Source organism: Penicillium hispanicum (assembly GCF_028827665.1).
Source record: "Penicillium hispanicum strain IBT 35686 chromosome Unknown utg000004l_segment0_segment0, whole genome shotgun sequence".
Lineage (NCBI taxonomy): Eukaryota > Fungi > Ascomycota > Eurotiomycetes > Eurotiales > Aspergillaceae > Penicillium > Penicillium hispanicum.
In genome coordinates, this window is record NW_026623196.1 from 676951 (window position 1) to 704841 (window position 27891).

The 27891-nt window shown below is 52.7% G+C and overlaps 14 protein-coding genes across 14 annotated transcripts; 7 read left to right on the top strand and 7 right to left on the bottom strand.

Moving 5' to 3' along the window:
* Positions 1–1307: 1307 nt before the first annotated feature.
* N7459_004009 (MDM34 family protein) lies at positions 1308–3099 on the top strand (the record flags this gene model as incomplete). Its single annotated transcript, XM_056943193.1, has 2 exons — positions 1308–1642; positions 1728–3099. The coding sequence occupies 2 exons, from the start codon at positions 1308–1310 to the stop codon at positions 3097–3099; spliced, it is 1707 nt and encodes a 568-aa protein (XP_056800076.1).
* A 499-nt stretch (positions 3100–3598) lies between these two features.
* N7459_004010 (CCDC47 family protein) lies at positions 3599–5026 on the top strand (the record flags this gene model as incomplete). The annotated part of the gene is made up of 3 exons (XM_056943194.1): positions 3599–3662; positions 3721–4594; positions 4654–5026. The coding sequence occupies 3 exons, from the start codon at positions 3599–3601 to the stop codon at positions 5024–5026; spliced, it is 1311 nt and encodes a 436-aa protein (XP_056800077.1).
* Positions 5027–5458: 432 nt separating this feature from the next.
* Positions 5459–6423, top strand: N7459_004011 (chitin deacetylase; the record flags this gene model as incomplete). Its single annotated transcript, XM_056943195.1, has 3 exons — positions 5459–5820; positions 5930–6294; positions 6362–6423. 3 exons carry the CDS (start codon positions 5459–5461, stop codon positions 6421–6423), a joined length of 789 nt encoding a protein of 262 aa, XP_056800078.1.
* An 809-nt stretch (positions 6424–7232) lies between these two features.
* On the bottom strand, positions 7233–8194 carry N7459_004012 (nitroreductase family protein; the record flags this gene model as incomplete). The annotated part of the gene is made up of 3 exons (XM_056943196.1): positions 7233–7438; positions 7506–7620; positions 7718–8194. 3 exons carry the CDS (start codon positions 8192–8194, stop codon positions 7233–7235), a joined length of 798 nt encoding a protein of 265 aa, XP_056800079.1.
* Positions 8195–9837: 1643 nt separating this feature from the next.
* N7459_004013 (uncharacterized protein) lies at positions 9838–10479 on the bottom strand (the record flags this gene model as incomplete). Its single annotated transcript, XM_056943197.1, has 2 exons — positions 9838–10021; positions 10121–10479. 2 exons carry the CDS (start codon positions 10477–10479, stop codon positions 9838–9840), a joined length of 543 nt encoding a protein of 180 aa, XP_056800080.1.
* Positions 10480–10968: 489 nt separating this feature from the next.
* Positions 10969–11778, bottom strand: N7459_004014 (VOC family protein; the record flags this gene model as incomplete). Its single annotated transcript, XM_056943198.1, has 1 exon — positions 10969–11778. The coding sequence occupies one exon, from the start codon at positions 11776–11778 to the stop codon at positions 10969–10971; it is 810 nt and encodes a 269-aa protein (XP_056800081.1).
* A 328-nt stretch (positions 11779–12106) lies between these two features.
* N7459_004015 (uncharacterized protein) lies at positions 12107–12745 on the top strand (the record flags this gene model as incomplete). The annotated part of the gene is made up of 1 exon (XM_056943199.1): positions 12107–12745. The coding sequence occupies one exon, from the start codon at positions 12107–12109 to the stop codon at positions 12743–12745; it is 639 nt and encodes a 212-aa protein (XP_056800082.1).
* A 1329-nt stretch (positions 12746–14074) lies between these two features.
* N7459_004016 (uncharacterized protein) lies at positions 14075–14522 on the top strand (the record flags this gene model as incomplete). Its single annotated transcript, XM_056943200.1, has 2 exons — positions 14075–14433; positions 14459–14522. 2 exons carry the CDS (start codon positions 14075–14077, stop codon positions 14520–14522), a joined length of 423 nt encoding a protein of 140 aa, XP_056800083.1.
* Positions 14523–16551: 2029 nt separating this feature from the next.
* Positions 16552–19014, bottom strand: mdr2 (ATP-binding cassette permease mdr2; the record flags this gene model as incomplete). Its single annotated transcript, XM_056943201.1, has 3 exons — positions 16552–17034; positions 17088–17723; positions 17776–19014. The coding sequence occupies 3 exons, from the start codon at positions 19012–19014 to the stop codon at positions 16552–16554; spliced, it is 2358 nt and encodes a 785-aa protein (XP_056800084.1).
* A 429-nt stretch (positions 19015–19443) lies between these two features.
* N7459_004018 (Hsp90 co-chaperone CDC37) lies at positions 19444–20958 on the top strand (the record flags this gene model as incomplete). Its single annotated transcript, XM_056943202.1, has 2 exons — positions 19444–20405; positions 20469–20958. The coding sequence occupies 2 exons, from the start codon at positions 19444–19446 to the stop codon at positions 20956–20958; spliced, it is 1452 nt and encodes a 483-aa protein (XP_056800085.1).
* Positions 20959–21514: 556 nt separating this feature from the next.
* N7459_004019 (clathrin light chain CLC1) lies at positions 21515–22683 on the bottom strand (the record flags this gene model as incomplete). The annotated part of the gene is made up of 4 exons (XM_056943203.1): positions 21515–21866; positions 21953–22053; positions 22120–22346; positions 22416–22683. Coding segments are annotated over 4 exons (948 nt in total), but the record flags the coding sequence as incomplete, so codon positions are not given.
* A 216-nt stretch (positions 22684–22899) lies between these two features.
* Positions 22900–24386, top strand: N7459_004020 (CTD-interacting domain-containing protein; the record flags this gene model as incomplete). The annotated part of the gene is made up of 5 exons (XM_056943204.1): positions 22900–22997; positions 23073–23164; positions 23217–23275; positions 23329–23470; positions 23536–24386. 5 exons carry the CDS (start codon positions 22900–22902, stop codon positions 24384–24386), a joined length of 1242 nt encoding a protein of 413 aa, XP_056800087.1.
* Positions 24387–24647: 261 nt separating this feature from the next.
* On the bottom strand, positions 24648–26172 carry N7459_004021 (t-SNARE syntaxin TLG2; the record flags this gene model as incomplete). The annotated part of the gene is made up of 4 exons (XM_056943205.1): positions 24648–24893; positions 24958–25301; positions 25395–25905; positions 25999–26172. Coding segments are annotated over 4 exons (1275 nt in total), but the record flags the coding sequence as incomplete, so codon positions are not given.
* Positions 26173–26775: 603 nt separating this feature from the next.
* Positions 26776–27346, bottom strand: N7459_004022 (uncharacterized protein; the record flags this gene model as incomplete). The annotated part of the gene is made up of 3 exons (XM_056943206.1): positions 26776–26894; positions 26949–27129; positions 27182–27346. 3 exons carry the CDS (start codon positions 27344–27346, stop codon positions 26776–26778), a joined length of 465 nt encoding a protein of 154 aa, XP_056800089.1.
* Positions 27347–27891: the final 545 nt, after the last annotated feature.

The following is a 27891-nucleotide window of genomic DNA, read 5'->3' on the forward strand; positions in this document are numbered from 1 at the left end:
CATTAGCCAATCACAGGCCTAGGTTATAGTCCCTCGACTCTGGCGCTCTGGAAGCTCAAGACTGGAGGTAAATACTCTCTGTCTGGTCAAATCTTATCCAGGCACAATGCCACGGCTGTCTATTTTAGGAAGAATAGGGTTCTGGTTGTTTCATAGTTACTGTGATAGTGCGTCTCAACCCTCCGCCTCCAAACCCGACCGTGCTGCAACATATCGGATCGAGTTTCAACCATGACCGTGGGCTTTAGTATATATATCGAGTATTAATGCAGTATTTGCTGAAGCAACCCTTTCGAGAAGCTTGGTCTTGGAGCTACACCCAGATAGGTTTAATCCAGAAGACACCACCGCAACGACAGCATGGCGAAATATATCGCCGTCACATCGTGATCGTCACCAGCACTGCTTTTGTTAATTGTTGTACAAGGCTGTGGGCTTTCGATATTAGCCAAGCCAGCATACTGAGCTCTTACAGCACACCACCAGCCTTAGGAGAGAATTCCACGACGAGGTCGTATTGTGAGTTGCCATTTTCGTCGACCGAACTTCCCAAAACGAGCGAGCAACGTGCGCGCGTGAAACTTGCAGGATGGGACCACCGCTGCACGCCAATCATAAACAGCAACAATACCGGAGATGACATCCTCGCTCATCTGCGAAATCGAGGGCTGGGCTCGGGAGGTGTTGCGCGATCGGCACCGACTTGACTCTTTCTGGCCCGCAAAGCGTCGCGTATAGAGTCGCTCGGGCGCGAGACCACCTTGTAGAGTGCAGCGTGCCCTCTTTCCCCAGGTCTTGTATATATGGACTGGTGGTGCCCCCCTAACTGCCAGCGGAAGGACTTATGCATCTCATTCATGAGGCATGGACTGTGAATGGCCCGCGATAGCCCCAAGTGGGAATGCCTTCGGGGCTGGTCGGAGAGAGTGGAGTCTGTGGGTGTCTGAGAATCGAAATGGGATGTGACGTACCCCGTACCCTCTCGACTTTCGATTTTTGACGGAGCGTGCCTGGCGATGCCATGCCAGTAGAGTAGTGAAATTGTCGTCAAGGCTGAGATCAAGCGAGTCGAATAAAAAGCGCGAGGGTTGTAGTTGCAGGTGGAAAAGACGGTGTTGGTCGGAGCACGCGAGGAAGTCCCTCCCTTGTGACCTCGGGTCGCTTTTTTCCCTTTTTTTCCCTCCTGATTTCGCCGCCGTTCAACTCTCACCTTTCACCTTTCAACTTTCACCTCTTACCACCCTGACCTCTCCCCCCTTTACGCGCCTGGACTCTTCGCCCTCGTTCCATTTTCTCAATGCCCGGGCATGGCGTTCAACTTCAACTGGTCGCCGTTGATGGCGGACGCGGGCTTCTACACTCGCGCCCAAGATCTGCTCACTGCCGCGCTCAATAAATCACCCAAGCCCCCCATCATCGTCGATGATATTATCGTCACCGAACTCAACCTGGGCTCTATGCCCCCCGATCTAGAGATCCTCGAGATCGGCGATCTGGCGGAAGACCGATTTCGCGGAATCTTCAAAATGTCTTATTCCGGCGACGCTTTTCTGACGCTCAAGACTCGCGTGCAAGCCAACCCACTGAACACCTACTTGCTCACCCGACCGGCTTTCGCATCGCCTCAACCACTGGCAGCCGCGTGAGTGACCCCTGATGTTATCGGACGAGAGGCGCCTACTTTGTTTCGACGTTGGCTAACCTGGTCGCGATTTCTTGCTTCTTAGAACCCCACTCACCATCCCTCTCCAAATCACCCTTTCCGATTTTAAACTCTCCGGCTTCGTGATCTTGGTCTTCTCCAAGCAAAAAGGCATCACCGTGGTCTTTCGCAACGATCCGCTCGAGTCGCTGAAGGTCTCGTCGACCTTTGATTCAATCCCATTCGTGCGCGACTTCCTGCAGAAAGAAATCGAAGCGCAACTCCGGATTCTGTTCATGGATGAGCTACCCGCTATCATCCATCGGTTGTCTCTTCGTCTGTGGGTTCCCGAGTATCGCGCCGGGGAGGAAAGTCAGAACTCGGCGGGCAATACGGACCCCGCAACGAGCGATGGCCCTGGTCAAGATCCTTTGGCTAGCCCGCCGCAGGACCCGGTTGATTCGCTCGGAAACGCACTGAACGAATCGGAGATAGCTTCGCTATCACTAGACTCGTCAGTTGAGACCCATTCTCTGTTCTCCCAGAAGAACCTCCTCCGCCTTGCCGCTCTGACGGATTCGCAACGCACCCTGTCGCTGTTTACACCCTCCATCCAAGAAGTGGTGTACCGGGCTTGGACATCTCCCTCCGATCCCAGTGAATTCCCAGCGAGCGTCATCTCGCCCTTGAGCCCCACGCTCTCCCGCACAAACTCCCACGTCGGTAGCATGTCATCATTGCATGAGACTGCCAGCAACGGCTCTATTCAAACCAGACCCTCTCTATCAAGCCATTCGTTTAGCAGCTATGGATTAAGTCTGGGAGCGGGGCGTCACTCGAAGGCTCACTCCCGGCGACGAAAGAAGCGTGTGGTGGACTTGCGCCGTCCGAAGACGACCGATGACGCCATGAGCGTGAGCGACGACAGCGCTGTCACCGAGTCCTCCAGCCCTCCATCCATCTACTCCGCACCACTGCCTGTTGTCAACGAGCAATCTGATGACCCAGTCACCCCGCCACTGTCCCCAGAAACTGATTCGCATCTGCCACCGATCCCTGAACGGCACCGAATAAGCGTTTCCCGACCGAGTCGGCGCCGCAGTTCTTTGCTGCACGAGCAAGGAGAGCCCTCCTACTCCATTGAAACGATCCGCGCCCCGAAGGCGGAGGACGTGGAGGCAACTCCTCGAGCACCTGGGCGCAGCACTTATCCCCATGAGAAGGCCGAGGCCGGTCCCTCATCTGGACCTGCGCGGCCGCCTTTGCCTGCCACCGTGCTCCCCCTCACGAAGGAAGACAATACTACCGGCGAGTCAGTCGATGCCCTTCTGGTTGAACGGCTTGCCGGTGAAATCGCTCGTCGCATGCGTGACGAAAAGCTCATGGCGACCAATGCATGCAGCAACTTCTGGACCCGCGCCCAGGACGATACTCCTCCACCGGCCTACGGTCATTAATGGTGATGCATAACACCTTTTCTCCTTTGTGTCTCTTTTTGTTCCTCTTTTCGATCGAGACTTGGAACTTAATGACCGTTACGACTTTTATTTGTTAATCCTCTTATTTTTATCTGTTTCTTGTTTCTTGGAAGCGTGATTGTACAAAAATTGGGTCTCTTGGTGAAGTTTTTGGCGTGCGATTTTCTTGTGATTTTCTGGGTTTGGTCGTTGGTCTTTTATCGCTGGATACCACACTCACTCGAGGAATTTGTGTATTATTTTGGGATTCAGGGATACATGGGGATATAAGCCGGAATTCAGACACCTTGACACTGGACACTGGACACATTCAGCACTGGCGTTTTGACGTCTCCCGTGGATTCGTAGAATCCGATTACGCCGCGGGCGCAAGACTGGCGATTGCGTGGGGGCGCTAGAGCCGGCGCAGCTTAGCTCCGCACCTCGTTTCTTTCCACCTCCTTTCCCTTCCAACCTTCCATCAAGACTCCATCCAGCCATGGCGGGCATGTTCAAGAACGTGTTTGGCGCCCAGTCGTCTGGTGCCGCCAATCCTGACGATGGTAGGTCGCCTCGCCTGGGTGCAATTGCTTGTCCGCAGCTCTAACGATCGCCTCGTAGATTTCGCCGACTTCGTCGAGGCCCCGAACCCGTCGCCTGCGTCCCTTGTCGCCGACACCACCACGGTCCCGGCCTCGAACACCGCAGGCGCCGTCCCTTACACGGCATGGTATCGGATCTGGGAGCGGACCTCTCCGCGGGACTTCATGCAGGAGGCCATGATCATGCCGTTCATCATCCTTATCGTCGTCTTCCATCTCTGGGGCACGAGTAAGAATCGGCGCAAGGCGAAGGAGTGGGCCAAGGCACACGTCCCGACTCTTCAAAAGGAGTTTGCCGTAGTGGGATTCGACGGCATCCCTCGCCCCGCCAACGAGGAAGGCCAGGCCGTCACCGTGGAGCTGGTCAACCCGGAGAAGGCGCTGAAGGAGCGGTCGGCAGCTGAGTTCGCCACATATGCGACTGGCCGCCAGAATGTCGCTTTTCTCGACGTTGCGCTGAAGATGCCCAAGCGCTACAACCCGATCACCTACATCATGGAGTACGTCTTTAGCTTCTTCTTCGAGAGCTGGGAGGCCCCCTCCGAGAAATACGAGGCTCTGTTGTACGCTTTCGATGGCAAGGAAAAGGATTTGGTCCCCGTTCTGGCCAAGGATACCACTCCTATCAAGGTTCCTAACTCGACCTACGATGGTTTCATCTGGGCTGTCGTTCACAAGAGCCACATGCGCAAGTTCCGCACCGATCGTTACGATGCGTCGATCACTTTCTCCAAGGACCACCCCAAGCTCCCGCCCTGGGTCACTGTGATGTCGGAGAGCGCCGAGATCACCGATGCCCTGCTCACCCCGGAACTCATCCAGGCCATTGAGCAGGCTGGCAATGACTTTGAGTTCTTGATTGTGACTGACCAACCCCTCGACAAGCCCACCAAGTAAGCTTGCTCCAGCCTATATCACCCGCACTGTGTTTGTCCTCTAATGTGTTCTTTAGGATCGAGGAGACTGTCCCCAAGAAGCGCGTTCAGCTGTCTGTCAACCTGTCCTCGGCCTCTGGCTACGTCTCGACTCTGCCCCTTTTTTCCCAGTTCCTCCGCTTCCCCGACAAGCTTGTCGCCGTCGCCCACTGGCGTAGCGAGGTTATGCGCAAGATCCGCGCCGTCCGCGACGAGGAGATCAAGAAGCTGCGCCGGGCCGAGGAGGAAGAGAAGGCCGAGGAGCGCAAGCTGGCTGCGGAGAAGATCAAGAAGGAGGAGCGCGAGCGTTTGCTGCGCGGTATGACCGCCGACGAGCAGCGCAAGTTCTTGGAGCGCGAGAGCCAAAAGGGCCAGCGACGCTCGATGAAGAAGTATAGCCGCAAGGGCTAAGCGGACGTTGGGATCTGGGGATTGTTCACCTTCTTTCGTCTTGTTCGGCATGCCGACAGAATGGGCTGACGAATGAGCACGAATGTCTTACTCTGCCTATTTGTGATACCTTTGCCCCCAGATGTATTCATACGAGATTTGTTCTGTGTTGACGATGAAGATCCGGACGCCAATTGCCATTGCGTTCGTTCGAGGCGTGGATGTAATGTCTACAATGTGAGAATTTTTTTTCCTGCAAATCTATCGCCTTGAAAGCATGACTCCGTTAGCAGCATGCCTAGTTTAGGAAACCGCCAGGTCGTGGCTGCCTTCCGTCTCGAATCATCCCGACGGCGCATGAACTCCTTTTTGCCCTCACACTACGCCTTATACAACCAGCTTCGTCTTGCTCAGCTCATCCTTACTTCGCAGTTGCATTCCCATCCTCGCACAATGCATCTGCCCGGCGTTCTAGCTACAGTCCTTCTTTACGCCGCAACTATATCACAAGCCGCTGTGATCTCCCAGCGCCTTGAGACCGTGCCAGCACCTCTGGATGAAGTCCGCAACAGCAGCGCCCAGCGCTCTCTCGTCCCCGTCGGTGCAATCATCACCCATTGTACCGTCCCAGGAACAATCGCTCTCACCTTCGACGATGGGCCATTCATCTACACAGCCCAGATGCTAGATACCCTGGCCGCGCACGGCGCGCGAGCAACCTTCTTCCTCAACGGCGTGAACAAAGGCAGCATCGACGGTTTCGCACCCTTGGTGGTGCGCGCTCTCGCCGAGGGACACCAGCTAGGCTCTCATACGTACGCATCTCATCCCACTGGCATTTCCATTACACTCCATGCACAGGACTTCGCAGGCTGGCCAGGCCTGGATGAATGGCTAGACTAACCTCGTTATACAAACACTTAGATGGGGTCACCCTTCCCTACCTACTCTCGACTACCCAGCCATCGTGACCCAAATGACCGACCTCGAAGCTGCTTTCCTCCGCATCGTCGGCTTCTTCCCAACCTACATGCGCACCCCGTTCCTCCACTTCAACGATGTCGTGCTCAAAGCCATGGCCGACCTGGGGTACCACGTCATCGGCGCCAGCATTGACACCAAGGACTTTGAGAACGACAGCCCTGACCTGAGCTGGCGCAGCTTCCAGAAGTTCCGGGCGGAGCTGGATGCAGGCGGGAGTATTGTGCTGGCGCACGATGTGCATCAGACCACGGTCGAGGTGCTGGTGGACAACATGCTTCAGGAGATTGCGGCGCGTGGATTGACGAGTATGTATTCCGGTGATGGGGAGAGGAGTTATTCTGGTCGCTTGCTAACATGGGTTTCTCACTGCAGCTGTTACGGTTGGCCAGTGTCTTGGGGACCCGCCGGAGTTTTGGTATCGCACGGGGCGCTGAGTGGTAGAGTTGATCTGTCGCAACTCATGGTTGCTTGAACGGTACAATGCGAGGTTGGAGGGTAGAAGGGGTTCGTAGCAACAGCAGTTTTGCCTACAAGCGTCAGTCGATCCTTGGAATCTGTATATTGCTTATTCTTACCAAAGGCGAATTGCAAGGGCTGTTCATATACAGCAAGGCTGGACCAATGTAGATCCGCAGTATACGTCATTACAACCTTAGCAACCTTAACCTTCCACTTCACCTCTGATTTTCTCCTTGCGTCTCTTGTTCCTTTTACACCGATGTCATTCTCTACTACAAAGCTCAAACAACTCTGCACCGCTCCCTTCCGCGCTCTGAGTGCTTGCTGCAACAGCTGGGCCGTTCTGATGCCCGCCAAGAGCCACCTGGACGATGAATACACGTTCCCGCAAGGGCGCTGGGCAGGCCAAGGGCATGGATAGAATCCGCTGAAAACCAGATGGAAGCGGAAGTTCCAGCATCCCCGGCAGGAAATACGAATCCAATCTCACCCACACCGGCTCTGCAGGAAGCACCACGAACCCTACAACTACCAGGACAACGAGGAGCACGAACGAGCCTCCGATAATAGACAGGGTGGCATTCAACGCGCTAGATACAAACACTAGATATGGACAGGTCTATCGTCTATCCTCTACTCTATGGTCTGGTCGACCAACGCTCCGCGCTATATACGGGCGCGCGCCAACGCGGACGGCTCACACCTCCACGACACGTCAGACACGCAGCAACAAGACAGATTCATCAGGGACATGAAATGGGACGATGCAGACAGGGGAGGCAGCCTACTGCTTGCCGAAGACCTTGACGCGGTCCTCGACGGGCTTCTGGGTCTTCTCGCCGGCGGGAGCCTCGGGGCTGCCGAAGACCAGCTGGGCGACGAGGCGCCAGTCGGAGGGCAGGTTGTACTGCTTCAGCACGGGGGCGTCGAGGAGGGGGTTGTAGTGCTGGAGGTTGGCGCCGAAGCCGAGAGATTCGAGGCCGGTCCAGACTGGGAAGGCAAGTTAGGCGGGGTGATTGCGGGGTGCAATTGGGAAGGGGAAGAGAGGGATACTTACGGAAGTACTGGTGCATGGCGTTGGAGTGGTCGGCCCACGGCTGGAAGTGGTCCTTGAACGCGGCGAACTTCTCCTGGAAAGGCTGGATGTGGGCGGGGTCCTCGAAGAAGAGGATCTAATGAGGAAGGGGTCAGCGATACTGGCTTCGATGCATGGGTATGACCGTGGGGGGGGGGGGGGGGTGGCATCGGAGCGGATGGGGTGGTGCTTACGGTGCCATAGGCGGCCTTGAAGCCCTGCAGCTTGGGCGAGGTCTGGTTCTTGAAGGTCTCCTCGGGGACGGCGCCGGAGGTGACGAGGGGGGCGAAGGCCTCGGGGGCGATCTCACCCCACAGACGCTCGTGCTCGTTGCCCAGCAGGACGACCAGACGAGTGGACTGGGTGTTGAACGAGCTGGGGACGTTCAGGATGGCAGCATTGACCAGCTCCTCGACCTTGGCATCGGGGACGGGGCTGTTCTTGCCGAGCTTGTAGATGGTGCGGCGGTGCTGGGCAGCCTGGATGAGGGCGTCGATAGACATGGTGGTTGATGAGGAAGGAGATTGAGTGGAGGGAGCAGTAGAGAAGGGACGGAGGGGCAATGGCAGACGTGCTGGCGGGGCTCGGGCAGTAGTTATAGACGCGGTGGATCCCAGGGCACGGCAGATGCGGTGGAGAGTGGAAGCCGGTCGAATGATGCGAGTCGCCATGGTGAACAAGCAGCGCTTCTCATAGGCCGAATGGGCGTGGATGGGCGTCAATTATGTGTGGATTGGAGCGCGTTGGAATCGTGAACAGTTGCGCGATGAGCTGATCGTGACAAAGCAGCGGAGGAATTCCGCCGGCGACGGGTTCGGGCGACTTTCCAAGGGTGGAACGTTGGAAAGCACGAAATGCTGATTCAGCCATCACTCAGACCATGGATATATATCCGGCTCGGAGATAAGTCTGTCGAGACATAAAAGTTGTTCATGATTCATGTGGTTCTGCCTTCTCTTACGTAAAACGGTTAGGTAAGATGGGTTAGTCAGCATTGAGATCGAGTCGCCTGAACTACCTACTACCTAGATACTATATATAGTTAACTACGTACATGAACCACTCTCCTCTTGAGCTTGTACTATATCACACACTACTTCTCCAGAGCCGAGGCCAAGCATCAGGCCAGATACTACCGGAGAAGCCGCCACCCACTCGAAACCTCCGCCATGGGTGGATCCCAATGATGCATCGAATGCCATTCCAAGGTTGTTTCCGAAGCGCGCTGCATCTCTTCTAGCATCGACATCGTTGGAATCGCACCTTCTGTCTCATTCCTGTAGGTCCACGCTGGAACAGCAGGTCAATTTCAGGCAAATGAGAAGCCATTTATTAAATCCGCTACGGCCGACCGGGTGTTGCTTCCATAGTCTTGCTCGCCCAATGTCGCTAAAAGTGGGAAATACTTTGGCTCCTACTAATTATCGCTTGCTAGTCAGGTGTACATATATATTAGGGACTAAAAGAACTAGGTAGCTAAGGGCAGCATCTCCATTGGAAACTTCCTCAGAACACGAATCATGTCCTGTTCCTGACTCAAGAATTAACGTACGTCGATAAAAGTCGATCCAACCCCCCCGAGTCAATTCATCGTCAAGACGTCCAAATGCCTAACGAATATCCAGTCACACGATTGATATGAGTGAGGGGGCTCTTGAAGCCGCGGGCTCATCGTTGAAGTTTACCGACGATCCTGGATATGGACCCATGAAAACGAGGACGCTGAGAAATGAACTGTTGCCCGGCAGAATGAAAGGCAATGAGAATAAGATGCTGGGGCCGATCGAAAACGCAGACAGCTATGCATCGTTCGTGGTGGTAGGTTCTCCTGTACGTGTGAGTCGACGCAGCTCGATGCTGATCTGAATTCCTTTGTGCAGGAACTCTACTTCTCCCTAGTCTGTGATAAGCGATTCTTGGCTCCTACTTCGAACCTAATAACCCCAGCTGGCGTTTGTGGCAAGCAATGCCCATCCAGGTTCTGGCCCTTCTAGATTGCCGGTCGACATGGAATGAACGTCTAGAAGGTCAAGGGGAGCGCGGATGGATATAATCCCAGTATCCGCGTGGGGATACTTCAAACCATAACGATTTGGGGAGTTCGTGTCGCCTGGCCCACCTTACATGGCTGTGTATCATATATGCTCTTTCTCTACTGGATAGATCTGGCTTTTGGTCCTGTATATAAGCCTGACACTAGCGGACCAGCGATGTGGAGTGTAAATGCAATAACAATAACGCCTTTCAAAACTGCTAAGCACATCAGGGCAGTGAATCCGAGAATAGTAGTCAGAAATCCCTTGTCATAGCGAGTTCATACCCCCTGGACACCTTCTCGAGCACTCGCCGAGATGAATTCTTGCAGACCCGCCTTGTCCAGGATCTGGCCTTCTATCAGCCTCCCCGTTTCGGCAACCGCTCCATTCACACGCTGATAGCGAACCAGCGTCGGAACATTGGTGACATTCCAGCTTGTGCGAGAGATATTCTTCGGATCCCTCCATCTAAACCATGAAACTAATTAGTTTAACGGCTCCGTGGGTCTCTTCATCTAGACTCCGCGATCTGCATTTCTACTAGGGCTGGGTCTGACGTACTCGGCTTGCTGTCCAACCTCCACGATGGCCAGATTTGGCGCGCTATCTTCAGCAAAAGCAGCCTGAAGGTGCGGCAATGCCGCGCGAACATCGGGACACCAGGGGAGCTTGGTGTTTGGGTCTTTGGACGATACAAAGGCAATAAAGAGTTTCGGGTCGGCACTCTCGGGCAGCGTCAGCTGTTTTGGAGTAGCCGGCAGCGAGAAGAACTCCGGGATGGGCATCTTGCCGGTGCGCGACCTCGGATTGAGCTCTGATCGAGATGTGCAGAGTGGGCGAAGACGCCATCGGGTCGTTTCGTGGTGAATGAAGCGCGGCACACGTGATGGTGGAATCGGAAGAGCTCGGCCAATGAGCATCTCGGATTGGAATCTGTAGTCGGTGGTCTTATCTGTCTAGTATGTAGTCGGTAGTATGGCCCGTCGCCTTAGTGTCAACAAAGGGCGAGATGCCAGCATTGCTGATAAGCACCCAATATCGTAGTTACGCAGGCCTGAGACGAGCCACGAATGTGTCGATCTACCCCACATATATATAAAATGGATCTTCAGATCGCATGACACCTCCATTACCATGAACGTACTAGGTAACCCTATAATCGATCCAGAATAGCGAATATTTCGACATTTAGCAAAAAACCCCTTGGGCCTTGCAATGTCAGTTTCTTCGCTCCTGGTGTGTTGGCCTTTGGGCGTATACGCATGCTTCCCTTTCGCAGATCGACAAAGATAGCATGTACCTATGTACAGACGTACTTGTTCTTTGCATGGATGAAGCTTCTGCTTTCTTCAGGGGACTTCATTACGCAGTTGGAGCGCAGTCATAGACCATTAACTGCATTGTATAGTCTATTCCACGTCACATACAAGCCCCGGCAACAGTTCCACCTTTCCACCGTTCGGTCCACTAAAAGTCAATGTTATCACGGTCTCGCCTCCCGTTCCCGACAAAGACACGGTCTGTCTACCGTCAGTCGATCCTGATGGGACCCGATACTGCCAGACCCGATCAACGGTACTGCCAGCAGCAGTGGCATCGCCGAGCACACTATAGACTCGGGCCAGATCAGCCACCAGATGGTTCGGAACGGCGACCGACACAGCGGAAACAGCCTGCACGCCACTCGGATGCTGCGTCAGATGTGGCTGCGCCGTGTAGGGAACGCGCTGGTCGCGCGGTGTCTCGTCCAGACACCAGAAGGGCAGACGGCCCGGTAAAAGCAGGCTGCCAGTGCTCTCAAAGGGAGCGCTGATCTTCCATTTCAACTCGGTGCCGTCTTCCTTGGTTCGACCCCCGGGGACTGGGTGCTCATAGAAGACGCTGGCCTGCGCGTCCTGGACTCGCTGCTCGATGGGCGCAAAGTCGCTGCTGGGAGGCAGCGTGAGAGCCCAGTCAACGATGCTGCCTTCCGGAAGACTTCCCCAGCGATGCTGTTTGCGGCTTTCGGGGTCGATGTGGTCGAAGAAGGCGATGAATTCGAGGTACACTCCATCGGGGAGGAGGATCAGCTTGTTTGTCGTGCGCCCATCGGCGTGGGTTCCGCCTGGTGCTAGCGTGAAGAGGTGTGAGATTCGGTCTGAGAGACCCAGGAGGGTGTCGTGCGAGACCAAGATGACGATATGGTCGAGAATGGGCAACTGCGCCGAGGGAGCAGACATGGTGCAAGAAGTGGGAGAGTCCAGACTTGGATTGCTTTGAAGGTGAAACGAAGTCCAAAGGAGGGGAAGGCGCGTTGTTGCTTTCCAGCGCGGGGGGCGCACGCAATGCGACATCCTCCAAGCCCATTGTGTCATTGTCAAAGGATGTGTATTTACACTCGACTATATATAGACAATAGGCTTGGTGGGCCTGAAGCTTTTCATTCTTTGTCTCGATCTACAAAATGATTGTCGCAACAGAGGAATATATAAGCCTTGACTCTCAGTCACTGAAGGGCAAATCTACCATTCTCTACCTATCCTACTTCCAACCAATCTTCAAGGTACCATGAACGTTCCCAAGTTCGAGACAGACCGGTGGTTTACCACCCAGCTCCTGATGAAATGGGGCCGTGGACATACCCTTGATATTGCCAATCCAGCCCTGCGCGGCATCATCTCCCTCGAGGATCGAGAGAAGCTCCGTGAACTGAAAAGCGACCAAAGTTCACCAGCCCAAATGGCAGAAACCCTCAACAAACTGATACCAATCATCAATCAGTGGAAGGATATGGCCGAAGAGCTACAAAAGGATGGATATGCGGGCCGTTGCATCCGCTTAAAGTGCGATGTCATCCAGGCCACCGTCTACCACGTCAGCCAGAGACTCCGGGATCGGGAAGAGTTGGATCTCTATGCCTCGCAAGTGCTGGCAATGCTCGCCTTGCATATCGGATGTCTAACGATGTATCTAGATGTGACAAGGGATGAGTTTGCAATGGATGTTGCTAACATTGTTGATGCAGAAAATACCGACTGGCGCAGAGATTACGCCAATCCTCCAGGCCAGAAGTACAAAGAAGAACAGCCCCGACATATATGGCATGAGCTATACTCGATCTGGACCCACCTCTATTTTGGCACACCATTTTGTGAGTGTTCATTGTGCTATCAGAGATGCTTTCACACCTTCATGAAGGAATCATAGGTATTAGCTGCTTGGGCCTTTGGCTGGTGGTTATTGTTACCTTAGTGATAAGCCTTTATTTGGCTATTAGTTGTATCCCTGCTTTTCCTTGTATTGCTTTCTATTCTTCTTTGTATTGCCACCAATCAAACCTCCTACCTATATGGTTCCAAGGTTTCAAATAGAAACTAGAGCTGTAGGATAGAATAAACGCAGCCAAAAATATGGTTTATGGTTTGGTATATTATAAGGCACCACCCTGCTATATAATTTATACTTATAACCTGATACTCAAAACATGAAGCTTGAGTTAGCTCCCTTAACACCATATTTGGCGATAAACTATTTCAACTGGGAATCCAAATAGTGATAAGTCCATCATGCTATACCTTGCACAGATGACGGCTCTATAAGCGGAACAAACCATCTACAATCAAAGCAGGACCAGCAACTGACCCAACCATGGTGCCAGTCACTTTTTCACTTGATAACCTCTAGGTAATGACTGGAACTTGGGGATCATCGAAGTAGAGCTGCCGAAGCTTGTATGTTGAAGAGCATATCGGTTGTGAAGGAGTTCAGAGGAATGAAAGCTGTATCAGCGTATATATAGCAGGTCCTGCTAGTGCCAGTCTGGAAGGTAGAAAAGTTGGACAGCCGCAGAGTGGACTGGGAATAGAGTGGCATTTGTGCCAGGTCTGAAATTTGGTAAGTTTTTAGTAGGTCGATCTTTTAATTATAAACCGCCATAGCTGTGCTATTTTCATAGAGCATAGCAAGATTAACATGGTAATGGTACAGTCTATCCCGAAAAGCCAAGAAAACCTCCCCAGTAGCTGGAATGGTTAGTATTTATATACTTAGTACCAACTAATCGATAGTACCTAGGTAGTCTAATGTGTCACTGAGAGGAAACTCTATATAATTGGTTATTTCAGTGGACAAACCATAGTGAGCAGTGTTTTCCTACGTAGTTCCCTACACTTACCGCAGAAATGATTATATCCGTGCCTACCTGTAGGTATAATTTAAGTTGTGTCATCGACTTTGAAAAGAAATCTACTAGTCGCCCAGTGGCGTACCGCCTAAAAATAAACTCGCAGCTAGGCTCTTTCTAGCGACGGCCTGCTCTGCAGAGGTCATATTTATGTGAAAACTCCTACAAATATGAATGCCCCCACCATACTCTCCCCTTGGATCTTTTTTCGAGGCTTTTAACTCGAGTTTGTGGTGATTTTTGTGTCCCTAGGTAAGCTTACCCGCTTTCTCCAAGGTATTGGTCCTTGCTATCTGTACTTATCAGACCCAGTTTACTTATCAGACCCAGTTCCTGACCTATCAGTCGCTACGATGTTCGATCGCTTGACTTTCAAGCCTGTAGAGGGATACGACAAGAAACACAAGGAAGACCGCCTCTTTGAATATGGCAGAGGACTCCAGGTATCGTCGCAGTTGCTTGCAGAAATTATATCAGTCAAACATGATGTTCGGAAAATGATACAAGAGGAGGAGTTCATCCATGAGGCAATCAAAGAGCTACCTAAGGTGAAAAACAATGACGACATGGAATTCCTTCGTGAAAACAAGGAGGCACTCAAGGAAATACGAAATGTTAAGCCAATGTTGAGACCAACGCTTTATATGATGGTGGTAGAGCTTCCTCCACGTCTCAAGAAGGTATACGACAAGATCAGGCTAAACCCAACATGGTACCTTTGCGACGAACTTGTCAAGGATTGCAAAGGGATGGGTGGATGCTGTGGCCGAAGATGCAGATGCTGTGAGAGCCGTCACCTAGGCAAGGAAGACACAGTTGGAATTGGGCATTGTACTATTGCCTGTTGGTGCTGTGCATATTATCGAGACTCAAGATATAATGCAAAGGAGGGAGAGGATGTCGACAAGGTTTGGAAAGACCAGCTTGTGAGCTCAAACCCTTCATATCTCTTGATACTGGCGGAGTCCTACTTCTCTATTCCAAGGGTGACTATGTGGAATTGGAAAAAAGGTGCTCGATGGCAGTGGACGATGGTATCAAGGTGGCTTAAATGACTAGGGATCTGGTGGATTGCTTATTGAGATATAGCTGGTTTGATTTTGAATACGCTAATTGAACTTAACCAAGATAGAATCTACATATATAGACTCTATAACTCTTTAACCTCTCTATACTAGGAAGTTAGAATTCTTTAGTAAGAATACAATATATATAGAATTAGTATATAGCAAGAATTTATTTTTAATGTCTTGTTATATACTATTGATAAATTAGGGGACTTATAGTAGTACTATACCACTGTAAATTACCTATAGAGGTATTAGGATTTATAGTTAAAATACAAAGATCAAATACTATCTATCACTGAGTCAAGAGTAAGAGAGAGCGCACTGCCCTGTTGTGCCTTGCTAAAATGGTAGACAAATACACCCCACCTACCCTCTTTTCCTCACTTCGCATTTCTGCTCCTACATCCATCTCAACATTATTATGACCATTTCAATGCCCGCTAATCAGCTAATCGAGAGGAGACTTCTTGTCTGTCTGAAAGCCGGATAGGCTTTTACAGTATTCTGATCTATTTTCCGCGGATAGAGCGTTCGGGGAATCCATCAATGACGTTATGCCCGAGCTGAAAACACTGAAAACAAGGAGTCGCAGGGCTAGGGCCGATGCCCTAGCGACTAAACAGCGAGGATTATTTAAGATCACGCAGGGACATCATATTCACACTCTTTCCAACCTTACAAGTAACAATCCTCCCGCTATCATGCAAACCGGACCTCTTGGGCGCGATTCTGTGCTCGGCCGCGTCATGGAGCTGTGGCCGCCATGCCTTCTTCACCCAGCCATTCTCGACACATCATGACGACACCAGTGCGACCGACCTAACCATCACACAGCTCAAAGAAGTGGTGTTCTCACAACACCAACACAAACTCGACCACGATGACCTCGGGATCTATATCAACTCTTATCAACTCCATATAGATCCCGCGAGGCGTTCCCGCCGCCACCCCCCACTGGCGGGAACGCTCCGACTGGCTCAGGTACGCGATCTGCCCTACAATTGTCACCCCCAGCCCCTGCCGTCGCAGTACATGCCCAGCTTCGATGATGATTCCCTTCTTCCATGGCTCTGAATAGATCTTTGGAGAAACCTTACATACCTTTTATGTTTCAAGACGGGTCTCTGAGTTGCTTTCTATCTCTGTTGTTGTTGGCCACGCATTCGCGCCTTGGGACTGATGGCTGACTGGCATGATTAAGGTCCTAGTACTATGGAACCCTCGAATGTATACAGGGATGGCAAGCCAATGCTGTTCTCTCGAGCGCCGGAGTCTCTAGCCTGCGTGGTGTGTGGCTCTACAGGATTGGCGATACCCGCTGCTACGTGGTCGCTACGTCGTGAATAGATAGCCTTAGATACAAATTCGATAGACGTGGTCATTTCGACGCGGCCGTGCTTTTTGGGAGTTCGAATAACCATTGAAATCCACCTGAAGAAGTATGACGTTGGGGATCTTTGCCTGTGCTGTAGCAGTCCCATACTTCACTGCCAAACCTTGGTCGCTTACCTTCTCGGGCTCTTGAAGCCCAAAAACCAGCCACGATCAGATCACAAACAGTTCAAGTCAAGTTAGGAATGTGTATTGGATGTTTATACATATCCGGTAGCCCGTCAAATCTATCGCCAAAGAACCAAAGATGCAATAAATAAGTGTATGAGAAGAGAGCGAATCCCAAAGAGCAGAGTGTATGCAACATAAAGCGTCGCAAGACCCCGGTCAACCGAGGCGTGGTAACATCAAAACAGAGAGCCGCCCTGCTAATCCTTTTTCTCGGGCGTCTGGGCAGCGACCTCATTTTCTTCCAGCTCGGGTTCCGTTTCCTCCGCGAGCTCCCAGAGTTGCTCCGGCTCAGCTGCCCGCGCGGGAGGCTGAATGGCTTCTCCGCCACTCATCTGCCACTCCATCAGCTTAGTGAACGCTCCATCTGGGCGAGAGCTGAGCTCTTCGTAGGAGCCTTGTTCCGCCACGGTGCCATCAGGTCCGAGTACGACGATCGTGTCAGAGCGCTTGATCGTGGAGAGTCGATGGGCAATACTGATCGTGGTATTGTTGCCACGAAGCAGAGCGGCCAATGCGCTATTGACCAGCGTCTCGGATTCAGCATCGAGAGCGGAGGTAGCTTCGTCAAGAATCAAAATATCTGGTTCCTTGATCAGAGCACGTGCAATGGCGATTCGCTGCTTCTGACCCCCGGATAACTGCGCGCCACGAGCTCCCACATGAGTGTCAAGTCCGTCGGGCTAAAATCATAAATTAGTATGGGATATAGTAGACTAGGCGGCGATTCACTTACAAAGTCACTGATGAACTGACAGTTGGCCTTACGTGCAGCAGAAATAATTTCTGATCGCGACGCATGAGGCCGGCCATACGCGATATTCTCAGCAATGGTCCCGGAGAAGAGTACAGGCTCCTGTGCAACAACACCGATCTTTCTCCGGAGCGACTTGGCGTTCATGCCACTGATGTCTTTGCCATCGATAAGCACTCGGCCTGCAGTGGGAGTGTAGAACCGCAGAAGAATGGATGCAATAGTCGATTTGCCACCACCCGAAGGTCCAACAATGGCGACATTCTTTCCTTGAGGGATTTCAAAGTCCAGATCCTTGAAGATCGTCACAGCTGGACGAGTCGGGTAGCTGAAGGTGACATTCTCGAACCGAATTGGTCCGCGAGCAGACTCCACCTTAAGACCTTTGGTCGGGTGGATTGTCGGCTCCCGGTCTTGCAGTTCGAACAGTCGACTGGCGGCACCAACACCCTTCATCAGCTCGGAATAGAAACTCGAAAGGCCAAACATGCTGGAGCCAGCATATGCTGTATACATCAAGAATGAGGTGAGCTCTCCGATGCTGATCGCCCCGGATTGAACCATGCCACCTCCGACGTAGAGCAGGCACAGGATGGTCATATTGCCCATCAATCCAGTCTAGAATAGATCAGCACACAAGAAACAAGAACTGTGCGATGCGAATACTCACCGAGCTGAAGAAAGCTGCGCTGATCAAGGATTCCTTCTTTCCGGTCTCGAATATCTTGCGGACTTGCTTGTTATATCGATTCACTTCCAAAATTTCACCTGCGAATGACTGGCTTGTCTTCACATTACCCAGACGTTCCTCGGCAATCTTAGTCAATGAACCCAAGTTCTTCTGGATTTGACGACTGAGGTTCCTGATTGCACGCCCATAAAACAGGGCACCCAGGCCGATTGGTGGAAGCAACAGAGCCAATATACTGGACAGCTTGAGACTGGTATAGGCCATCAGAGTAAAGCCAGCCGCACCGCTCACACCAGCACGTAACCCATCAGACAAGTTCTGCGTGATACTCTTGCCCACAATAATGGTGTCAGAGCTAAGCCGGGAGATCAAATCACCAACGCGGTTCGCATCGAAGAACTCAGCATCCTGGACGAAAGTCTGACGGAAGAGCTTGGAGCGCAGTCGGGCCACAATGCGCTCGCCGACAATACGGAGGATGATGATACGGCCGTAGTTCGCAGCGGCGCCCACGAGTAGAACCCCGCCGAGGGCGCTATAGAACATCGGGAGGCTCAGGCCAAAGAGCTCACCGCCACCCTCGGACACGCTCTTCGTAGCTGTGTCCATGATCTTACCGATCGAGAAGGGAATAGACATGGTGATGCCCGACGAAACCAACAAGAAGAAGAATGCGAACCCGAGCTTCTTTGCTTCGGGTCGCGCAATCTTGAAGAGTCGCCAGATTTCTGCGAAGCTAGACTGCTTACTCGTCGCGCCATCCTTAGCCAGCTTGGCCCGCAGATTGACCTGCGCGGCCTGCGCGGCTCGCTCCGATAGTTCAAAACCTTTATCCACTACCTCGTCATCTTTCTCCGGAGCCGAACGACTGTTGGCCTCAGAGGTGTTCGGGGCGGAGGGTGGCTGAGCTTGTAGCTGGCGTGACGTGGAACAGAAAGAGCGTGTCTGAGGAATCGTGCGAGACGTGAACGGTGTATATTCGAAGCCATTCGGGTGAATCCGAAGCGGAAGCTCGGCTGGTTGGAGAAAACATCCGGCTCTGTCGCGAAGAGGCCCAGAAGTAGTAGAGTAGAGACGGTTCACTAGATTGAGAGCGCTGGGCTGAGACGAAAGCCGGTGCGTTTGGGGGAAGACGTCACGAAGCATGACGCTCTGCGGCCTCCAACCCGGCCGGAGGCTGACGCCCGGGGCCCAGGCCGGTAGCCGGACACCGCGCATCTTGGACTATAGATCAATGTCTCAACGGGAGCCGTAGGGGTGAGGTCACGGAAAGAGAAAAGCGCAGGCCATAATTTCACGGAAAGAAAGGCAGCTGTCTCGCACGGTCCATAGCACTCGAACTCCCCGAAGCATGTGGAGATGCGAGATCGCAACCCCCGTTTGGCCGGCAGCAAATCGGGCGGCAGAACAGCTCTCACCGCCCATGGAAGCTGATCGAGCGCGTTGGATACTTCGATGTTTTGGACGAGAAGCAAAACACTCGGGCATCGTTGAGTACTGGCTCTTGCTGCAATTTAATACTCGGAATCCCCTAGTTTCGAGTTCTCGATATCTTCCAACCCCCAACCTCGGAACCTCCCTGTTTGTGGATCTCTCGCATACCCCGCCTCGCCCACATAATTCCGCCGAATCTGCAGCGGAGTCAAGATGGTGCTGGACTACAGCAAGTGGGATGCTCTGGAGCTATCCGATGACTCGGATATTGAGGTCCACCCAAATGTTGACAAGCGCTCATTCATTCGGGCGAAGCAGGCCCAGATTCATCAACAACGAGAACAGCGCCGCCACGAGATCAAGACTCTGAAGTATGAGCGCATTATCAACGATGGACTTCTTTCACGCATTGATAAGCTCCTCGATGCACTCAAGACACATGAGGGCTCGTCCGGCTCCCCCGACGAGTCTATTTTCCAGATCATTATGGAGTTCGCCAGCAATCCCGCTGACGATCAAGCTCCCCCGCCACCGGAGGGCGTCTACACCCACGAGAAGGAGCAGCCAAAATACTCCCAGATGATGAGCTCTCTAGTTGATCAGGTGAAGAAGGAATTTGGCGATGCCAAACCTGACAATCTCTTCAGCGCATATATCCAAGGTGTGCAGGGGCACAAAGACAAGGTGCAGGGACTGCAGAAGGAATTGTTGTCGAAGCTCGCGCAATTGGAGAAAGAAGAGGGTAGCAAAATTACCAGTGATCAACTGCATGAGGGATTCAATACATCGCATGTTGCTAAGCCGGTCGCTGATAAGGGCAAAGCTTCTTCGTCTAAGCAAACAGACGTCGAGTTGCTCAACCCTGCTGCGGGCAGCCAGCCCTCGACCAACCAGGCCGAGAATGACGACGACGATGACCCCGCCAATGTTGAGATCAGTGATCTGGCGAAACGCTTTGCGCTCCTCAAGTCAGGCGACTACACAGCTTATCTGCAGTTCATTTCCTCGAATCCCCAAATTGTCGCCGAGAAGGAGACAGACGGGCTCCTCGTCGAGGCCTTTAATAGCCAGATGAAGGGCCAAGAAGACTACGCCCGTCAGTGTGTTCACCAGGGTTTGCTCTTGCAGTACTGCCGCTCGCTTGGCCCGGATGGCATCAAATTGTTCTTCAGTCGGTACGTTGCTATCACAATACGTCCTACCATTTGTCAACTTCCAGCTGACTTACACTATAATAGAATCACAACCAAGGATCACCGCGCGGCAACTTTGTTCAACAACGATGTCAACGACACCTACCACCGGATCAAGACTCGCGCTGCTGAACTCAGCAAAGAAACTTCCGCCTCTAACGACCCTGCCGGTGTTGAGCAGATCCAATTGCATGCGGTTGACCCCAACACCAAAATCACTATCAACCTCCCAGCCCCCAACAGTCAAGATCCCACCGAAATCGAGGCTCGTAAACTTTTTGACGCGTTCCCTGCAGACCTCCAGAAGGCATTGGCATCTGAGTCTCTGGATGAAGTCAACAAGGTGCTCGGCAAGATGTCTGTCGAGGAAGCGGAAGTGGTTGTCGAGCAACTGGGCAATGGGGGCATGCTTAGCCTTGAAGAAGGAATCATTGATGGAACCACAGAGGAAGGACAGAAGAAGCTTGCAGAACTCGAAGCCGAGGGGAAACAAGAGATCGGCGAGCCGGGTGGCGATGTGACTGAGCTGGACTGAGCGGATGAAAAAGAGCTATGGAGAACTTACCCTGACGAGATGAATGAATGCATTGATGTCTGCTCTATCAACGGCATTATCAAAAAATTTCTCGCCAGTCAATCCTACAAGGCAATGATATCTAAATATCTGATTCTGGGCGAGACACATAGCCAGTAAGCAGCTAGATAGTGTGGTGCAAACGTCTCTACACCTGGGTAAGCTCATTTCTTGAGCGTAGTAGTCGATCATAAAGTTGACGCTGCCTGTAACCTGCAAAGGCAATCAAAGGAATCCTTGGTATTAACGATGCCATCAGTCTGAAATACTTAAATTACACAAACCCCCTGGAGACGTCGCTGCATGGAGTGGAAGAGAAATGAGAAACAGGAGAGAACGAAGCACCCATGAACCGGTGCATGACGCATGATGTATGGAAACTAAAGAGCAAGACCACAGGGAAACCAAATACCTCGCACTCGCCCGGGTGACGATGATAAATAGCACTGTCTGCAACTCCTGCGCCGCTTGAGCCCTTCAAGGCTTCCCAGCTCTGTAAATGTCTTATTCAAGCAACCTAGATCCCGCTGGCGCCTGGAGCCTCCTGGTCTTTCCGCAGGTTGATCAACAATTCACGGAACCGCTCCTTGCCAGAACCACTGCCACCGCCAATGGCTCCCTTGCCGGATACATCAACCAGCTTAGCAATTCGCTCCCAGCTGGTGCCTCCGGCAGAAGTGTCTTCACGGTTGGACAGGAATTGGTCGGCCTCGGCGCGGGTCTGAGCACGGTGCTTGTCGGCCTTGTTGTTGTAGGAAACGTAGAAGTCATCAATGTCCTCACGAGCCTTCTTCACGGAAGACTCCTTCTTCTCATTCGAAACCTCTGCGCGGCGAGCAATCTCGGAGTCTCGCTTCTCGCGCCATTCCCTGCGTTAGAACGAGAGACGGTCAGCTGGGTGACGTAGTCGGTAGGCAACATGCGCCTGCGTCTTTCATGTCTGGCGTCGACTCACCGAACAGGCTCGGACTCCCCTTCGGGCTCCTGGGCGCTCTGATATCCGGTGGGAGGGAAAGGAGATCCGGTGCCAGTAATTGTACCGCCAGGGGCAACTCGCTGTGAGAGGAAGCCAAGTCAGCGAATACCCAACCGTAGGAGAACTCCCCAGAAAGCAATTCATACCTCATTCTGTGCTTGCGTGTCCATTGACGGGAAAGAGGACTCGAATTCTCCAATCTCTTCCGCAGGGACATCACCCCCGCCCAGTAGGTCGTCGCCCGCACCTACACCCTCGGCCACATTGTCCTGAGGGGTCGCGAATTGTTCGGCATCTTCGCCGAGCACGGCACGTTCGCGGGCAAGGAAGTCATCTTGGGAGTCGCCCTTGCTCTGGACGACTTCGGTCTGGCCTAAATAAAGTGATGTTAGTATTGACTGGGCGGATGGGTTCGGGCCCCATGCAAGCGGGTGGAGCGTACCCTCAGAGAAGTCCTCCAACGAGGGGAAACGGTCGGCCATGGTGTTAACCAGAGATGTGTGGGATGATTTGCGATTGCTTGCGATCTCGGTGTGAATGCCGTAGGAGTATGAAGGAGAGACGGAGGAGACGATGAGAGCTTGGCGGAGTAGGTAGTTGACAGTTGTTGCCGGAGAAGCGCTCGGAGCGTCTGAGAGACTCTCCAAGGCGGTCAACAGCTTCAACGTTTCATGGATGACAGTTTCACTCCGTCTTCTCTCATCTACCCTCTACCTGCCTGGCAGATAAGTTGTGGGCTTCTGTTTGTGAGGCCTGTCTACTTGTCTTTGTTGACCTAGGCTTGCCTGCCCGCCCTTTGTCCCAATCCCAATCGCTCTCACTTACCTCGCATCGACAACCCGTCCGATTATTGCGACTCTCCGCCACTCTGTTTACTTTCTCCAGCCCTTCGCTTCTGTATCAATCAAGTTTACGCATCCATCAGGATGGCCTACACCGATGATGCCGTTAAGGCAAAGTTGTCTGCTTTGAACGAGACACAGGAGAGCATTGTTACTGTTGCGCAATGGGTTATGTTTCATCGGTACGCAAGCACAAACGCGCCGGCGAGCCTTGGCCCTATACTCCAAAGAGTTTATGCTGATAATGATCCTCGCAGGCGACACGCTGAAAGGACTGCGCAGATTTGGCTTCAAAAGATCCGCGACTCCAACCCCCCGAAGCGCCTGAATCTCGTCTACCTGGCCAATGGTACATCGTGAACCCAATTAAGCCCAAGTCCCATCGGCTAACCCTACCCCAGAGGTTGCCCAGCAATCCAAGGCCCGAGGCAAAGATGATTTCCTTATTGCGTTCTCCCCGGTTAGTTGCCGAAATAACGCGCCACGCGCCAACGCAAACTGACTCGTGATTAGATTATTGCGGAGGCTTCAACGATCGCGTACAAGGGCGCAACGAACGATATCCAGCAAAAGTTGCGCCGGGTCTTGGAGGTCTGGAGACAGCGAAACGTATTTGAGGGCCCAATCCTAGATGCTGTGGAAGCTCGTGTAAACGGTAAGCCCACTTCGGCGCGTGCCTTGAATATCCTGTGCTTGCATTCTAACTGGCATCTTTCTCAGAAATCGACAAGAATCGCTCCACGACCCAGAAGCAGCCCCTTGGCGGTTCTTTCTTCAAAACGTCATCCACCGGATCTACTCCGTCCGAACTCCAGCCACTGGTACCTCTGCAGGTCGCCCTCACCAAAGCCGCAATGAGTTCGAACACTTCCGCCACAACTGTCAATACCGAGTATGAGAAACTGCATGATCCGCAAGCCCAGCAGCCTACCCCTCCCGTGCAAGCTGCTCGACTCAGCCAGCTCTTGAAGACGCTCGCAAATGCTGAGAGCTCGGTCTCGGAAGTAATCAAGTCGCGGCGCGCTTTGATCGACGGTCTCGAGAAACTGCTCGCGACCAACCGCACGGAACTGGCCAAGGAAGAGTCTCTAGTGACTCAGCTCACAGAGAAGAAGACACTGACAGATACGAAGAAGCGCGAGGTTGAAGATGCAATCATGCGCGGCTTCACCGACGATGGTCAAGGACCCCTTCACAACAACAGTGCCGGCGAAGCGGTCGCTCGCCCCGAACCCGAAGCACTAACCCCTCCCCCAGTCGAGGCCATCACGCCTGTTGGATCACCCAAACCTGCGCAACCGCCCGCCAGCCTCGGGCCGTTCACTGAGGATGCACCGATTACCATCCCCGAGGATCTCATGATACCCGGCGCCAGCTCCGACAAGGGAACGGGGCTGCCGAATGCGTCTAACATCTCTCCCGGTGGCGGAAACGACTTTGAGTTGAGCGTGAACGGTGCGGGAGCAAAGAGGCGTAAAGTGACACACGGCGAGGAGGATTATGCGCAGTTTGCGACGGGCGACCTGGATGCGGATGTGGCTGAGCTCATCGCACAGCAGGGGAAGCAGTGATGAAATGGGGATGTTCTTCTTGCAGCTTCTTTTCTGTATCCACCTACCTGTACTAAACCATGCGCTCTGCTATTTCGTGCCCCCGGGCCTGTCTTGATTGCATGTTGAATACCATATGAAGTAAACTGATCGCAGTTTAAGAATACCCTCACGTTTTATACTAGCCCTTTAGGTGCTTGGGCTGCCGGGCTTGTTCAGGTCTTGGGTAGGATAATATCCATTTGACATTAACTATTTGCAGCCCATGCGCAATACCAGCGTTTATCGGAATATATCCGGATCCATCCAACGATCTCTCGCGAACCGCCTCGACAGGTGATGCCTCCGCCCTCGATCTACCAATGCCAGCACAGACCGGATATTATTCGAAGATTCATCCTCCGGCGGCGGCGGCGAGGATTTGCGACCTTTGGGTTTCACGACCAAGACAATGATCAACCCTACAACTATCAAAAACAAAAGCAGCATGACTTTCCGCTTCGTCGTGCGCCGTTGGTAATTTGTAGCCTGCCGTTCGAGTCAGAGCCTGCACGAAGCGCAAGGTGAGAATTCCGGGACTGTCGTAACTTACCACCTTGAGTTCCTTCTCCGCGGATTTCACCTCCGTCCCCATTCTCTCGACGTTGTAATCAATGCGATCGAGCATGGTGCCCTGGTCGATCACCATACTCTGCAGCTCTCGGAATATATCTGACAGCTCGATAATGCCCTTGGCAATGTCATTGATCTCGCGTTCTCGTTGCGCGATTGCGGCGTCGTTCTGGCCGGTAGTTCGCTGGGACGTCTGCATCAACATGGTCTGTGAGAACGACTTGTCCGCATCCGATTCCATGAGCGAAGGGTCCGTGTAGGGATTCTGGGCAGGCGCAGGCGCGGCGTCAAACGGCGTGGAGAACCCCTCCAGATCGCGCAGTTCTGCAAGACGCATTATCCATTAGCTCCTCGATATCCTGTATTAACCGCGGAAGCCCGGTCGGCCAGCGGCGGGGAATAGATCAAGAGCCTTACTCCTCAAGTACGTGCTCTGCTTCTTGCGGAACAACGCACTGGCCTCCTGCACGCGCGCGGCGAGCGAGATCTGGATGTTCTTCGCCATCGTCTCCTCGCCGCCCGTCACGCCGCCCTGCTGCTTGGACTCACGCACCATCGACTCGATGCGCTGGATCGCGCGCTGGCAGTCGTGGAAGCTGCGGGTGATGTCCTGCGTCAGCCGCTCGATGACGCCCTCGTCCTGCCGTCGCACATCCTCGTCGCCGAAGCCGGGGAGCAGGTGCTTCTGGTGCAGCTTATCTAGTTGGGAGGACTTCTGCGCGATGTCGGCGAGGAGCTCGGAGACTTCTTCTTGAACGTCGATCCAGCGCGGGGGAAGCAGGTCCATCTCGATGACCATGTCGCCGTCGTCGTCGAAGCCGCCTGTTTCGGAGATCAGTCGCCGGCTCTCCTCCGGCTGGGAGGGTGTGTCGAAGCCATTGGAGGGTGCGAGGAAACGCGGCTTCTTCGAGGGGTGGTGTGCGAAGGACTGGCGGTAGGATACGTAGCTGGTAGCAGGCGCATCTAGTTAATATGCTGGCGGGTGCACAGGGAGCTTGCAGAGCTATCCGGGGGAGCGTACAGGTTGGTGCGATCCCGCCACATGGTGGCTGGGAGCAACGGAGCCGGAGATGCGCGTGAGGATTATTGGGGGGAGGTGGTTGTGTGTGTCGGGAACATCGCCAAATGAGGTCACAGATATTGAAGCCAGGGTTCCCGGGGAGGTTTGGGGCGGCGAGTTGCGTATGAAGTCGACACTGACGGAGATGAATGAGCAAGTTGGCTCCACAGCGACGGAAAGTTGAGTTGGCAGGGGCCGTTAGTTACGTATGGACGGGGTATGTATACGCTGTGCTCCACACATTGATATGGTATTGGCGTGTATTCCACATGTACCCCGATAGCTCCCAGGTACCCGGCCGAATCCGGGGACGAATTGCATCCGTGGATCGACCACTGCATAGTCCGGTCATTTAGATCTACCATATTTGATACGGGTGACTATATATGGCTAGGTAATCTCAACACCGAAAATAACCCTGCAACTATCGACATCATGACACTGGCACCTGTGACACATGCTGATTCCCTGATGGCTGTACATTTAGAGGAACATACCTGGAAGCTAGATGATTCTATATCTAGTACAACCGATCTTATATTATTCCTTTGTTTCGATATCCACGGTGCCCGTTGACACTAGCAATGGACCATGCCGACGCAAGAACAGGTATCCGCCATAAGTCTTAAACCATCCGGTTTGAAAAGCCTCTCAGCCATGTCTTCAAGATGATCGTTCTTGTTGAAGCCATGGGTCTGAGAGCAGCTCCTCCGCAGTTGGTCGTTCTTCCGGTCGCCTTCACAGGATCCTCAGAATGAATCCCATGAACAGTTTCCTCTCATCTTCCTTGATACCCGTGAAGAGATTCTCGATTCCGGCTTGTTCTTGGTGGAGAAGGCTTGGAAATTTAAATTTGCCTATTGCGTGATTAGCAAGTTAATTTTGAGAAGTTGCCATTTTGCGACAAGTACCATCATCGTCAAAATATTGAGAACTGCGATTTCCTCGTGCTAACAGATCCGCCGGTGGGGGGCCGAGTAAGGAGATAATAGCCGCTAGATGCTTCTCATCTTTAGAAGACGATTCCGAAGATGATTCCGAAGACGACACATCATTGTCAAAAGGGCCTTTCCCACACAGCAGTTCCCAGATCTGGTCACACTGTCAAAATCATCCAGACAGTAGATTCGTCGATCAGACTTACCAGTGCACCGAGGTTCCATACGTCAACACTGTAGTCCCATTTGGCTCCTATGACAACCTCAGGAGCTCGAAAGCTATTGGGTTGGATCGGGTGGTTATGGGGACCCCCGTCACCAAAAACCGACAGACCAAAATCCGTGATGACTGGACGCCCAAGATTTTCCATTTGGAAGCCAAAGTCGTTGCGGGAGAGGTATATTATCCGATTATCCGATCCTGGGACTTCTTCTGGGGTAAAGGGCTCGCTATCTCGTCCTGGGAGACTCTATCGAGAACTGACTGGTTTCGAAGGGCCATAAAGATATCATCGGCTTTCAGATCTGCTGTATTTTAGAATTATCGACCACAGGCGACGTTTAGACCAACCTGTATGAATGATATGACACTGGGCGTGGAGATAGTGGAGGCCTTTAATGACAAGCAGGCTGATTACTTTAAGGACATCCAGGGGCAGAACGTTCCTCTTAAAGCGCGTCCTGAATATCCAAAGGGGCTCATAGAGGACATCAAATACCATGCAGACATGACTCCCATGCGGCCCTTGTAACTCGAACGTGTCAAGCAAAGTGCGGACAAAATTCCGCCCTTCATGGGTTGGATTAGCTTGAGTGATATGCCGAGTAATCCGTAACTCATGCTCTGCACTTTCTTGGGATTGGTAATTATTTGCATTCACTTTGATGGCGACGTAACGTGGAGGCAACTAGCGCC